General features: G+C 44.6%; 2 protein-coding genes and 1 long non-coding RNA gene across 3 annotated transcripts in view; 2 read left to right on the forward strand and 1 right to left on the reverse strand.

Moving 5' to 3' along the window:
* The window catches only part of LOC308328445, a 78040-nt gene extending 74551 nt beyond the window's left edge, over window positions 1-3489 (forward strand). Inside the window, exon 3 of the long non-coding RNA XR_013965296.1 lies at window positions 3383-3489. This is a non-coding gene — a long non-coding RNA (uncharacterized lncRNA). The remainder of the gene's footprint in view (window positions 1-3382) is intronic.
* On the forward strand, window positions 1085-2626 carry LOC308328433 (GPI mannosyltransferase 2-like; the record flags this gene model as incomplete). Its single annotated transcript, XM_080782250.1, has 1 exon — window positions 1085-2626. One exon carries the CDS (start codon window positions 1085-1087, stop codon window positions 2624-2626), a length of 1542 nt encoding a protein of 513 aa, XP_080638376.1.
* Window positions 3490-5120: 1631 nt separating the features above from the next.
* Window positions 5121-7061, reverse strand: LOC308328775 (solute carrier family 23 member 2-like; the record flags this gene model as incomplete). The annotated part of the gene is made up of 1 exon (XM_080782886.1): window positions 5121-7061. The coding sequence occupies one exon, from the start codon at window positions 7059-7061 to the stop codon at window positions 5121-5123; it is 1941 nt and encodes a 646-aa protein (XP_080639012.1).
* Between the last annotated feature and the right edge of the window lie 7844 nt (window positions 7062-14905).

A 14905-nucleotide genomic window follows, 5' to 3' on the forward strand; every position in this document is an offset into this window, starting at 1 on the left:
CGAAAAGCGTCCGAAATGAGTTTTCTTCGACGGGTGACTGGGAGAAGTTCAGTCACACGAGAGAGAAGGCGCAGTTGGAGGAAACACATCTAGTCACTGGCCTTGGAACGTCTCGGGATCCCCCAGGAGGAAGTCACTAATGTTGCTCTGGAGAGGGAAGTCTGGAACACTCTGGTGGAGCTGTTGTGCCCGCGACCCGACTACGGATAAGTGATTGAAGATGGATGGATGGATGGATAAAATGTAATTGTGTCCAATCTGTATGGTAGATTATTTTAATACAATATAACTTTTAGGGTTGTCGTATTTTGTCTCCCTGCTCTTCTATTGAGACATTTAGATTGTGTCAAAGGTCATGACTCACCTAGACACAGGATCTGACATGATTTTTTTTACCTAATGGTCAGGATTCAATGTATCCCCTGAGCAAGCATGCAGGCTCTATTACAGTAGCTGAATTGTATAAATGTCAGAACTTGAGCATAGGAAACCGGGATTATATCCCTGTTAGAAGTGCAAAGTTACATCAGCTCTAACACTTTACCTAAAGACACACAGACAAAGAGGACCCTTGCAATAATAATGCTGGGTACCAAAATGCATGTTCTGCTTGTAAATGACTGAGCAGGAATGTTTCCAAAGTAACGATAACATTAAACCTTCAGTAAGAAATCAAAACTAAATAAAAAGTGTTAAATAGTGATGGGTGCTTGGTAATGTTTGTTTAAAGTGCTCTAAACAAACGTAAAAGTACTGTTTTGCCACGCTACATATACGATCAGTGTTACGCATTACTGTCCAACATTGATATATGTAGCTTGTCAAAGAATACCCTTTTCGATTCTGTATTTCTATCCGCATTATACAGAATTGTGTGCATACATTCATGCATACAATTCATGTATGCGGTGATGCCATAGACACAATGATGCTTGTTTTCGCCACCACGGCTATGACGTCATCCTCGATGGCGTATACAAATCATGTCTTTAGTGTAACCTGGTGTGATTTATCCTCAAACACTGTCTCGTTTGTTAGCCAGTGACAGTATGTATCTTTATTTGAGAATCTGCTGAACGAGTCAATGGCGATGGATGTCAGAACGGTTGTACAGTTTGCCACGGCCACCAGGGCCCTGTCTTTGCTTTTGCAGGCTGTCTTCAACGCTGTCATCCCTGATCACGAGGCAGAGGCGTTCATGCCCCCGCGGACAGACGAGCCTCGATATCTAGACTCTGTGGTGGGCTGGTTGCTGGGTGGCCTGTCCCGCTGGGATGCCGAGCATTTCCTCTTCATCGCGGAGAGAGGCTACCTGTACGAGCACAGCTTTGCTTTCTTTCCCCTCCTCCCAGTCTTCCTGCGAGGCCTGGCCGAGACCCTGCTGTGGCCCTTCAGCGGTTGGCTGACGACGCGTGGCCGCCTGCTGCTGGCCGTCGCCTTCGGTAACAGCGGCCTCTTCCTGCTGAGCGTGCTGGCGCTGCATGCCCTGAGCGGGACAGTTCTGCGGGACAGGCGCCTGGCTCTGCTCTCCAGCCTGCTCTACTGCCTAACGCCCGCCAACGTCTTCATGCTGGCCGGATACTCGGAGAGCCTGTTCGCCACGCTCACATTTGGCGGCCTGTTCCTCCTGGAGAAGGGGCTCACCTTCAGGGCCTGCCTAGCGTTGGGCATGGCCACCGCGACGCGATCCAACGGACTGGTTAACATTGGATTCCTGTTGTACCTTCTGTTGCTGCGTGCCATGTCCTGGATACGCGAGCGCCGCACGTCTGGGAAAGGCTACGGAGCGCTCTGTCACTGCTCCTGGATCGTAATTCGTCTGCTGTCCACGGCTCTTTTGGGAACCGTGATTATCGCCTTGCCATTCGGCGCGTTCCAGTATTACGGATATAAGACATTTTGTTTTCCATCTCTCTCCATGGAGCGGATTCCCCATGCTCTCCTGTCGCTGGCTGAAAGGAAACGCTACCACCTCCCTGATGAAAATGCCCCCCTGCCGCTCTGGTGCGCGGGACTCCTCCCTGTGCTCTACTCCCACGTCCAGGATGTGTATTGGGATGTGGGTTTCCTGCGCTACTACCATTTGAAGCAGATACCCAACTTCCTCCTGGCTCTGCCCATGGCCACCCTCGGCATAACGGCGGCCTATGCGTACTATCGAGCTAACCCAAACGTGTGCCTGACACTGGGGCTTTTGGAGATGGGTGCAAACAACAAGCAGCTAGATAAGCCCTGCACACATGGATTTCTCAGCCCACGAGTGTTTGTATATGTTGTGCATTGCACCACACTGCTGTGTTTCGGGACGTTGTGCATGCACGTGCAGGTTCTCACGAGATTCCTGGCGTCCTCCTCTCCGGTTCCCTTCTGGATCAGTGGTCATCTGCTGCTGCTCAACGAGCCACTCCTTCGCAGAAAAATGGCCCCGACGACGAACGACATGCATTCGCAAACCCGCGTCTCTTCCGGAGACGGATGTGAGCACATGCCTCATCTTAACCCACTCACTGCTCTGCTGCCACGGTGGAGGGCGTGCTCCCTGACCACCCAATGCATCTTGGGATACTTCATCTCCTACTGGCTGCTGGGTCTGGCACTGCACTGCAATTTCCTTCCCTGGACTTAAAGCTATAGAGCACTGAAGACTGACGTCAATATCGGTAGAGGCCGCAAATCCACGGGTTCATGTACTTTTTATTTGCATTGTAATCCCCATAGGGGGATTTTAGATCGCCTCATATAAGAACTATGTTCGAAAAATAAACATGTCATCCCGGCCGTTTCACTCATATAAATATGAAGAATCAACTGACTGAGAGAAAATGCTATTGTTACTGCTACTTACTTAGTTACATTTTCGCTAGAAACAGACTGTATATGAGTGACTGACTGTTGCAAACGATACAGAGACCTCCACACCTCCCTGACAATAACGCAGAGACAGCTTATTTATATTTGGACCACAATGCTTATATGAATTGATTTTAAGATGAGCCCATGTTATTAGTGTGGACCAGACTATAGTTATTGTCACACTCTTCCGGAGTAACCTACTTAACTTCCGCTGTGACAATGTTAGGGGGAGGGGCCTATGTAAGCGACTGCGGCAACCACACGTGACTTTTCTAGTTAGTGTGGTTATTGTTACACTTTATTTTATTTTTTCTGGAGTAACCTACCTAACTTCTGCTGTGATTGGCCGAGCTTTGCATAACGTTTGTAGTTATTGGCTGTTTATTGGCTGTTGTTAGTTATGTAACCAATCTATGTTTTACAATCGTTTATAAAGACCAAACTATTCAAGTGTTAATTGTGACTTTTCTTCTGTATTCCTGTATTCCTCCCCTGTCTCTCCTTCCCTCCACTCTATCATTCTCTGCAGGTTTGAAGTCACCAGTCACCTCATCTGCCAATCAGCCTCTTACCTGACTCCACCCTCATTCAATCACCACCACCTGCTGTCTATAAAAGGCTAGGTTCCACCTGAGCACGCAGGTAAGACAGAGGCCTCTGTACACACAGGCACCATGTAGGTAGAACATTGTTAAAACTCACTCAGTGCCACAGGACGCCTTATGACGCCTCCCCCTTATGCACACTAGGTAACGGGTGTTTTCCACCACATGTATTTGCGAACGCAGTGAGCACTTACTATGAGACCTAGCAGATCATGTCTGTGTGTCTGTCCCGCTATCCAAATATGGAGTGTGTTGCATCAGCAATCACTCAGCTCCATATATGGGCACAAAAGGGGCCAGGTCCACTCGGCTCCATATATGGGCACAAAATATATGGAAAGTCAAGAGTAAAGAGAACACTTTGTACTTACTTTTCTCCCTCTAAAACTATGTTAGCTCCGCTTATTTGCACTTCCTATGCTCAACAACCTGGTAAACTATAACTTTATGTTACCGACTCATCCCTAGACCCAAAAGGGTTTCGTAACAGTGTGTGTGAGTCTGTGTGTGTGCATGTTCAGTATGCATTGTGTGTGCATGTTGTAATGTTTGTTTTTACTGTTGTTGAGACCGAAGACAAATTGTGTGTGTGTGTGTGTGTGTGTGTGTGTGTGTGTGTGTGTGTGTGTGTGTGTGTGTGTGTGTGTGTGTGTGTGTGTGTGTGTGTGTGTGTGTGTGTGTGTGTGTGTGTGTGTGTGTGTGCGTGTGTGTGTGTGTGTGCGTGTGTGTGTGTGTGTAGGCTATTATACTGTAACTTCAAAAATGTTTCTCAAAATAGTAAAAAGAAAAAAAGGCAAAGTATCACTCCGTCCGACTCCACTATAGGGCACTCAGATCAGCAGACCAGATGGTCCTGAAGATCCCTCCCACTCACCTGAAAACAAAAGGCGACCGGGCGTTCTCGGTCGCTGCACCCAGACTTTGGAACGCCCTGCCACTAGTTGTGAAAGCTGCACTTTCTATGGACATTTTTAAATCTCGTCTAAAAACACACATGTTCTCCCTGGCCTTTTAAAGGAGAATTCCATACTAAAAGGCTTTCTTACCTTTCTTTGTAGTTGTTACGTCCCCACCAAAGAGGTCCAGGTGTTATTTTGTGCAAAAGCTCCTTATTGGCTATTTCCCCTACCATAAGCCCTAAATGAATTGCATTGAATTGAATGGGAATTGAATGGGGCTATGGGGTGTTGTGTTAATTCGCTTATTTCCATTGCTCAAAATTATAATTTCTTTGTATATATCCTCTCTTCATAATGTAAATAATATCCCAAGCCGCACACTTTACTACTTCTTTCGATGGAAATAAGCGAACTAGCATAACACCCCATAGCCCCATTCAATTCCTATTCAATGCAATGCAATTCATTGAGGGCTTGTGGTAGGGAAAATAGCCAATAAGGAGTTTTTGCACAAAAAAACACCTGGACCTCTTTGGTGGGGACGTAACAACTACAAAGAAAGGTAAGAATTGTCCTTTAACACCACATGCCCCTCCCCACTTTTTAATGTGTTGCTGTGCTCTCCCATTCTACAGTCTTGTTCTGTACTTAAAAATGTACTTGACTTGACTAATGTTACGCATGCGGAAGCTTGACATTGAAGGCAAATGATTTGCAAGGAATCAGAGCCGGAAGAGGCGTCTATGTGTTTATATGTCTATGGTTACACCCCACTCGCTCCCTCCACTCCCACTCCAACCCTTACTTCCCTAGTCTCTGCATGTCCGGTCCGGCAGGCACAGGCCCCGTGCAGTGTACCCCACTGGTACCCTGTGAAGGTGGGGCTGATTGGGATGTACTTGAGGACGTCGTGTCTGCGGATGAAATCCATGCCGAATGGCAAGTCGTAGGATCTCATCCCCTCCGGCTCCGTGGCTCTGGTCCCGGAGCTGCACTTTAGCTTCGTGATCCCACGCTCTTCCGGAGAACCCGGGATGGTGTTGTCCAAAACGAATGCAACGGAGCCGCCAACGAACATGGCAGTGGTCAGCAGCACGTTCAGCACCTGGTCTATCTCGACGATGCCGGTGGCCAGCGGATTCTGTCTGACGTAGCTCGGGAGCATGAGGCCAAAGAAGATGGAAAAGCCCAGGACGAAGAGGTTCCGGGACGAGTCGAGGTCCACGAACTGCAGGTTGGACAGCCCCACCGCCGTGATCATGCCGAACAAGGTGCAGAACAGTGCGCCTAGGACGGGGTCGGGCAGCGAGGCAAACAGTGCGCTGAATTTACCCACAAGCCCCAGCAGCAGCGTTATGACCGCCCCGTACTGGATCACGCGTCTGCTGCCCACCTTTGTGAGTCCCATTATGCCTATATTGGGACTGGAAGACGTGGAACCGTTGCCTGTCCCAAACAGGCCATCCAGCACGCAGGATATGCCCTCGAAAAATATCCCCCTGTTGATTGCATGGATCGGTGGTGGAGGGGCACAAGAGAGACGCGCGCAGGCATAATAATCTCCAATAGACTCGATCATGCTCGCCACCACCGCACTCATCATGCCAATCACCCCCGCAGCCGTTACTGTTGGGACGCCCCACGGGAAGGGATAAGGGACCATGAACCACGGTGCCGCAGCCAAGATGCCCTGTCGCGCGTCCGTGCGCGCGTGGAAACCGTATTTGTCCTTCTCTGGCGGGAAAACGTTGGTCACTGTGAAAATGAAACACAACCCCCATGAAACCAGGATGGCCATGATGATGGGAAACATCTTGAAGACCTGCAGCCTGTAAGAGCTCCATCCTCTCTTGGCCTTGTTGTAGAACGGAAGAGGCAAATGGACATTTCTGGCATACTGGGAAAACAGCAGTATCAAGAAGATGGTCAGCATGGCCATACCCCAGTGTTTGCCGGCCCTCTCGCCCGCAGACTGAAAGCCGGACAGGCCAATGAGCGCCACGGTGGGAGTGATGGTCAGCGGTCCGAGGTACTTCATCAGTGCCCCCGGCAGGCCTAGCGCTCCGATCACAACCTCAATCATCGACGACACGATGATGGCCCCTTGGATCTCTCGCATCCTGGGGTGCCAGATGTGCTCCGTTTGCATGAGCCCTGTTGTGCTATTCAGCAGTGGAACCGCCGTGTCATTGTTACACTTCCACTTGTCTTGGGACAGAATGGCCATGGCTGGGGACAGAAAGGCAAAAGCGCTGGCCTGGAAGAGAGGCAACCTGCAGCCCAGTGTGGTCTGGAGAAGAGTGGTGACGCCCACGCAAAAGAAGATGGTCCCTATGAGCTGGCTGGTGGCCCACTGGTCGTAGCCCACGCACATGGCCTCGGCCAGGAGGAACGGGACGGCGATGGTACCGCCGAAGCACGTGAGGTAGTGCTGTAGACCTAACGGCACACACAGGTACCAGGGTGGGGTGTCTTCTATCGTGTAGAGCATGTCCGTCCTCCTCCTGGCGTCCACATTGTCTGTGGCGCCGTCCGACGTGTCGGACCTGCTGGAGCTCTTCTCGGCTCCTTGGCTGTCTTTAGCGTAGACGGCCACCAGCTCGGTGTCCTGATGGTGATCATGACCTCCGCCGGTCTGGCCCGCACCATTTACCACCAGTGGGATGGAGTAGAAGTCTGCACCGTGTTCTCCGTCTCCATCCATCGACTTAGACCGTGTTGGTGTGGTGATGTTAGCACAGATACGGTTTGAAAGAGGTCTGGATATAAGAGGAAGCCGTGCAGAAATGCACTATGCTCTGTCAAATAAGTCAAATGTTATATTCTCTCACCATATGGTAAGTGGACAGGTTGTCCATGGAAAGACTTTGCCTTTCATCAGACACAGTGTTTGACCTGCTCACAGTGTCTGGTCAGTGTAGGCAGAAGTACCTCCACAATGTATTTGTCCACATTTTATACGTTGAAATATTAAACGAATTAGTCATACGTCATGAATAATTATATGTCACAGACATCTGACGTCAGATTACATACGCAACGGACTGGCCACATTCCATATAATGATGATAATATAGATGATAATAATAATATATAGATCCACGTGATTTGTTTTTGAGCTGTGTGAACCACTCCAACACGTGGCTTTGTGTGTATGTCTACGCCAGATGATGAGTGTATGTGTATGCAATTCAAGTCATTGGTTAGTTGATAGTGGTAGTGCAGCAGATCAACTCATCAAAGACACCGCTCACTTCACACGAGTGTGATATTATATATATTTTGTTGGCGTTGCACAGCTTTGTGTTTGTGTGTGTGTGTGCCGCTCACTTCACATGCATGTTTGTGATCTTTCTTTTAGGGGATACAGCTCATTTTGTCCCCACACGTCTCATATTTGCCATTGACAATGAAAGGAGAAATTAGGTCAAATGTCCATCAAATATGACATACATTTGTGGCAACACAAACATTAAATGCCATTGACAAGGAAGGGATATTTTACGTCATATGTAGACGAGCAAATCGGCGAACCAATCACATATAGCCTACAGCTGGGGCCCCCACACTTTTTTGACTTGAGAGCTACTTTCAAAATGCCCAGCTAAACAAGATCTACCCACCAAAAACAAAATAAATCTCATTGCTGAAAAAATGGTTGAAAAAAGTACCGCTTTGGTCCCCACACGTCTCATATAACTTTGACAATGAAAGGGGAAATTAGGTCATATGTGTCTGTAATTTTCCAACTTACCACTTGGAGGAGTAGTTATACCATAAAACGAGTTGTCACAGTCTGCCTGTCACATAATCTAGTAATGGGAAGGACATATAGTGTAACCACCACATGGCTACTGAACATCCAGCCTGTCTCATAATTTAGTCATGGAAAGGACAAAGTGTAACCACTGCAGTAAGCTAAAGCTACTATAGCAATCAAAGCAGTTTTTGTTTGAATACGTGAGTATTCTTCATTACGTGAGTATACTTCACACAAATATATTTATATATATTTTTTACGAACAAAATAATATTAATAAAGAGCTAGAGACAGGGAGACAGACTGTTGCTGAACAAACAACTCTATAACTCAGAATATAGTGATTTAACCTTTTTCATGTTTTGCTTTAACCAAAAGATATCACATACCCTATCTAACTAAAATATTAGTATTGAAATTACATTTTCTTTTTCATATCATTGCAGTGTTGGTTTCAGTTTGAGAGTTCCATAACCCTCTGAAAGACCTAATGAATGCACTAGCTGCCTTGTAGGACCCCAAAGCCTATACAAACTTCAGCATAAAAATACAATAGAAAACCCCCACACGCATGCATGCATGCATGCACATTGCACACACACACACACACACACACACACACACACACACACACACACACGTGCTGCGTGCCTGGACGGCCTTGCAGAGGGTGTCAAAGGCCATCTGTTGGGCTGCAGCATGGAGTCGTGGCAGGACCGTGAGACTCTGGCGGTAGCGCTGCTGGGGCAGGTCGGCGCGCGCACGCATCCGCTGACAAAAATGTCAGAACCACATTGTGATGTCAGAACAGGCCAGCTCCATACAGTATAGCCTATATTGAGATCTACGGGTTTGATGAAGTCAGATCAACATATGGAATGAATCCTGTACTGGAGCATGTCTTGAGTCAAGTTGAGTGTGACAGACTGACTGACTAACTGACTGACGGGAGATGCAGGTTTTCATAGTGAACTGCGACCTATGGTCCGAACAAAAGCACTGCTCAAGATGAGACAAACTCAATAAAGAATTGTATTAATTGAGAACCTACAAGCCTTCATAAAAGGAACTACAGTGGGCTATTATGTTTTTGTATATTTTCATATATGTAAACAATTCATTAGGAATGTTAGTCGACTAAATCTACAGTTGATTTAGTCGACTACAATGTGTTTTGGCGGGCCTTGCCGTTGTAATGGCTGATTTTTACACGAAATCGACAGTATATTTAGTCATAGTTTTAGTCATCATGGGTTAGTTTTTATTTAGTTTTTATGTAGTTTGTAGTATGTAGTGAAAAAAGGTAGTCGACAAACATTTTTCGTCATAGTATTAGTCGACGAAAACAACACTGATTCAAAGTTGAAGAAGTCCTTGAATAAATTCAACAGCTGATTTCAAAAATACAAAATCAAGTGTTGAAATGTAGAGGTGTAAATAGGCCTACGTTAAAACAAAATCACAACCGTGTGAAGTGAGGGACGCTCTTACCATTATACATCATCATACATCATCTCATGAACAACTGAATTCATGTGATCAGTTGGTTAAATTTACATCTTATTTAGCGGACATTTGACCTAATTTCTCCTTCCAATGGCAAATATTGAGACGTGTGAGGACAAAAGCTGTATATAGGAGGCAAAGAAAGCGTAAATTAGTAGCCTACAGTAAACGTACTTATTATTACTAGTGTCCACCACAGTGACTAGGGTTGGGTAGGGTGTGAGTGTGACGTATGAACCTTTATTGAGAAAAGATTGAGATGTATCATCTTGTTTTCGAGGGGGTCCAGCAACATAGAGCAAATATAGAGCAATACTGTAGACAAAAACATTACAACAAATACATCCATGCATACATTACAAAACAGAAAGCTCACCCAAGCTGGCCGCTCCCACCCCACCTAATCACCCAGAGAATAAGGCACTTAATGCATCATAGTACTCATATAATGAACATATATCAAAAATCTGAAATCAAATCCAAAACAGACTGTTACATATACTGTATGCACATACTGTAGTATGTGGACTATACGTAGGCTAATACGTATCGGCCCACGTACATGCATAAGCTATCTTATCATAAGGGCCCGTCTCAAGAGTGTTACATCGGGGCTCTTAACACAAAATGTTTTCCTATAGTGCTATTATTGAGGATGTCTAATTGTCCTTGGCCACTGTTTTAAGTGATTCAGTGCCTGCACTTTAATACGATAAGAGACCATAGATCATCATGCCATGGAGCTAAGCAGCACCTGGAGAGAGCACGTGGGAGTCAGTCTCCTGCCAATTAACCACTTAAGTCCTATTTCGTTACTGACTGTATAATGTCCGAAACCGTTCCTTTTTTATTATTTAAAAAAAAATGAAATAGTGAAAATTGTAGTTTAGCTATTGTCCGTGCGACACTCTTGTATGATGAAGTATAGGCCATTAATTTACGATAAGAAACATACAAAGTTGAAATATGGAGATACAACTTTTCTATTTAAGAAATAACGGAAATAGCAATGTAACTTTTGTAAATGTTTGCCTATAATAATACCCAAAACAGGGTATTGAAACTAAGTGGTTAAGGAAGGGAGGAATGAAGGAAGGTATGGGAAGGGAGGAAAGAAGGAAGGGTGTTAACTAGAGTAAACAACCAAACACAGCAGAACATAAGCAAGTTACGTTCCCATTTTATATCCGTTATAATGTGAATTTTCTGCCATGTTTTTGCTTAGCCGGTGTAAAACAACTCCTCAGGCCTATATTACGGATGGTGCACTCTCTAAGGAGAAGGGATGAAGTGAGGTGTGATTGGGTTTCCAGCCAGACCGAACATGCCTCTCCCTTATTGGTGTAATTAGAGTAGCATTAGTTTCAGGGAAGAGGAATCACCAGGCTATGCTGTCTGCCTCCTTTTCCTTAAGGAACGTCTGTGGATGACGCGCAATCAACCTTAACTAGATCAGGAGCAGGAGATTCTGTTCTTGTAAGCAGAAATTAACACTTCATTCCCCTTTGTCGGCAGAAATTCAACACTGCGCCCCTTGAAGGCCCTCCCAGGCAATAAAGGGGGAAATCGAATTATGTTAAAACAGCTCCGGACCAAAACACAATTACCTAATTTTCTGGAGAAATCACCCTGTTTCCCTCCAGGCAGAGTGGTATACTTAGCCTGGAGACAATAATCTGAGGACTCTTCTTGTAGAGAACAGCGTTCTCATCTCTCTCTCTCTCTCTCTCTCTCTCTCTCTCTCTCTCTCTCTCTCTCTCTCTCTCTCTCTCTCTCTCTCTCGCTCTCTCTCTCTCTCTCTCTCTCTCTCTCTCTCAATTCAAAGAGACTTAAGTTATGTCATGTGAAACATATGTTTACATATGTTACTAATGGTAGGTCGGACTAGCCTGTTTACATTGCTTGTTCTGGTTTTGACTTGTCCCCCGTTTTGACCCGAAGGTCAAAACGCATGTCAAACAAGAAACAGGATTGTCGTTATGTCAAAGTCAAAGGTCATGTCCAACTGATAGACCTAAATGTCTCAATAGAAGAGCAGGGAGACGAAATACAACCACCCCAATTGCATGAGTTATATAGAACTATGATAGAGGAATTATACTAGACAGATTGGACGAAATAACAATTTACATAATAGAGCTTTAAATTAAAGTAGGCCTATCAAAATACTTCACATTGGGGGGAAAAAATGTTGAGTACAAAAGTATTGGCAATGCATGAAAATGTGAGCCTATTTAAACTACAGAATCTTTCAACATTCGTCGAATCTTTTCAAAAAGTATAAAATAGGGTTTAATTGGTTAATGTATATGTTTTGTAATAATAATCGAAACCTAAAAGGTTTTCAAATTTGTAGTCAAGTCGAGTACAACCCTCTGAGATGGAGTGGAGTAGAATTATAAAGTATCAAGAAATGGACATACTCAAGTAAAGTAAAAGCATCTCAAATTATTCAATTACAGTACTTCGGTACTTTACTTTACTACTTAGTTACTTTCCATCACCAATGATTGATTAGTAGGCTTTTTTCTGCCCGGCCTAGCTGACCTATGACTGCGCTATGACGCAGAATGAACACTTGGGGGTGCCTTCCTGATTCTATCTTTATCTGCAGCATGCTACTGGTATGGACCGATTCCGTAACGGGTTTCATGGTCGCAACCTACGTATTTCCTGTAGGCGGAGACGACACATCTGCGGTTTCTCCGCACCAAGCTTCTACTACAGTGAATGGAAAAGTGACTGATGTTAGTCTGCCTCAAACGTTACTCTTTTACCTGCTTTTTACTAACACTAACATTACAAAGATGCCCAGAACATCAGGATGAACCTGTGTAGTTTATGGCTGCTCCAACAATAGTGGCAACATAAAAAGAAAACGGAATGTCAAAATATCTGCGGTGGCTGAGACCAGAGCCATTGAGTAATGGTTGAGACAAAGCAGTGAAAGGTCCTGAAAGATAGATAACGTCAGTCTTACCCAATACCCAATCTTAATGTTTTAGGAACACAAGGCTGCTGTACTTTATACCTCATACTAAGCATTAAAGTATCCATAGAGACACACAGGGACTACAAATTCCACGCCCCCCAAATGAAATTCAACTGTAGTTAACCTACTTTTAAAATGTAACAAAATTAACTGAAGACTATACTGATTTGAATAAAAAATATGTTTCCATACTGTATGTATGAATTGTCTTTGTCAACGTATATTGTTGTTTTCTCAATAGAGGATGTATTTCACATTTAATTTACCACTTGAATGAGTTACCCATAATGTTAACAGAGCAGAGGGGAGACGGCAGATAGAGAACCTGACACTTTTAAGGGACGTCACTGACTTTACGAGGCTACGAGCGCCGACTTTGAAGAATGGATCATAATTCTCATACTGTACATCCCGATCCCGACTGACTTTGTTCATTCATTTCATGTCTATATTGTGAACATGTCACGGGCTTACTAATATGTTCTACCTACCTCAGAGCTCCGATGGTGTGTTACAGTTATACGTTGTCAACTTGTTGTATAATTAACTTGGCTGAATAGTTGTGGAAATAACCCAGCTAAAGAGTGACATTATATCCTGAAATTGTCATACCTAGTAAATTCTCCAGAGTATTAATAATTAGTCTTGCAAGATGCTGTTTAGATAATTTTCCACAAATACATAGCAAGAAACACAACAAATATATCTGGGTATTGAAACCCTCAAGGGATGCGACCGTGACGTATATACTGTGCGCCCACTTTAACTTGAAATGTACAATGCTAGCACTTTTGAATCTCTGATGGAGTATATTATAGTATATTGTGGGTTTTATATTTAGATGGCAGGTATGTGACATTGAAAAGGACAAATCAAACATATGGGACACTTTTTTAGAACACAAAAAAAATCGCTACAGCCTCAGTAATGAACCAGTGAAATAAGAGTATTTCATGATATCTCATAGTGATTGCATTGACAGCTGCAGTACACTGTTCAAACGGACCAGAAGTGGGGCCGCTGTCTCATTTGGGGGCGTGGAATTTGTAGTCCCTGTGTGTCTCTATATTGGGGCTGTAGTGGTGTCAAGGTTAGAAGAGGTCGAAAGACTAACCTAGACTAACACAGGACATTAATTGTTTACTACTTCCAAGTTACAGAAGCTTGGCCACGGCACACAATCCATTAACAATTTATTTTGTTCGGTTCTGTGCAGTTTCCACACTCTTAATGGGACCTTATAGGCACAGCACATGTAGTTCTGCAGGCCCTAATTGGGCCAAGACAATAACAAACTATAAGAGGCGTGTAGACCTATTCAGTGTTGTGCCGCGTATTGGGTTACGGACCCCAATTTCATATGATTGTAATCTTTTCATTTTGGTTCCATTTGTAGCTACACTCTCTGAGTTAGAGACAGCTGAGGGTCCATTGGTTCGGGACCCCCTGGAACTCCCTTTAAGGACGCCTGGGGGTCCCCAGACGACCCCACGCTGAGAACGTTCATTTCCTATTTTACAACTTTATTGTGAACACTATCTCTGCTTAGATAAGAGAAGATAGTTGGTCCAAATTCCTGTAGCTTGAATGGCATAGTGATTAGCCAATGAAAGGAGAGGGATTGGTAGCTGCAGTGTAGGCTAACGGCCTAACCAGATTCCATTTCCTTCATGCCAGTCAGTGTAGGTCAGTGTCTGTCAGTACATCGGCCTCGGCTTTAGCTCAACGCTGATTGATTGATTGATTGATTGATTGATTGAAATTTGTATTAACAGTTTGTAGAATGGGTAGACTACAGTTCAACGAAAGTACGGGTCAATACTGATATAAGAGGATAAAACCAGAAAAAGCACTTAAGGTCCGCACATACGAGGCCGTTTTTCAGATTTTTAGCTGCGTTTCTCCATCGATTTTCCGAAAAACGCGGCCGGTGTGCAACCACCTTTACATACACTTATATATACATATAGCCTAGGCTATGCAACAAAAAAAAGGAAATCATCATCATATACACGGTTAGAAAATAAGGGAAAATATTAAATTCAAAATATGTAGGCTACAGTATAGTCAAGTTGGGGGGGGGGGCAGTTTCGAGTTGCAGCCGCTCGTAAGTGCTCTTTGAGAGCGGTTTTGAAGGAGTCTAGGGATTCACATTTCTTAAAGGCTTGTTGGCAGGGCTTTACACATTTTAGTGGCATAGGAGCTAAATTAGTTGAACTCCTTGAGCCGATTCTGGTTTGAACGTGACTGCTGGCTTGTAGATAGGCCTATTTTCTTTTCGGCAAGTGAC

This window comes from Protomyctophum bolini (genome assembly GCF_963924005.1).
Source record: "Protomyctophum bolini genome assembly, chromosome: 14".
NCBI lineage: Eukaryota > Metazoa > Chordata > Actinopteri > Myctophiformes > Myctophidae > Protomyctophum > Protomyctophum bolini.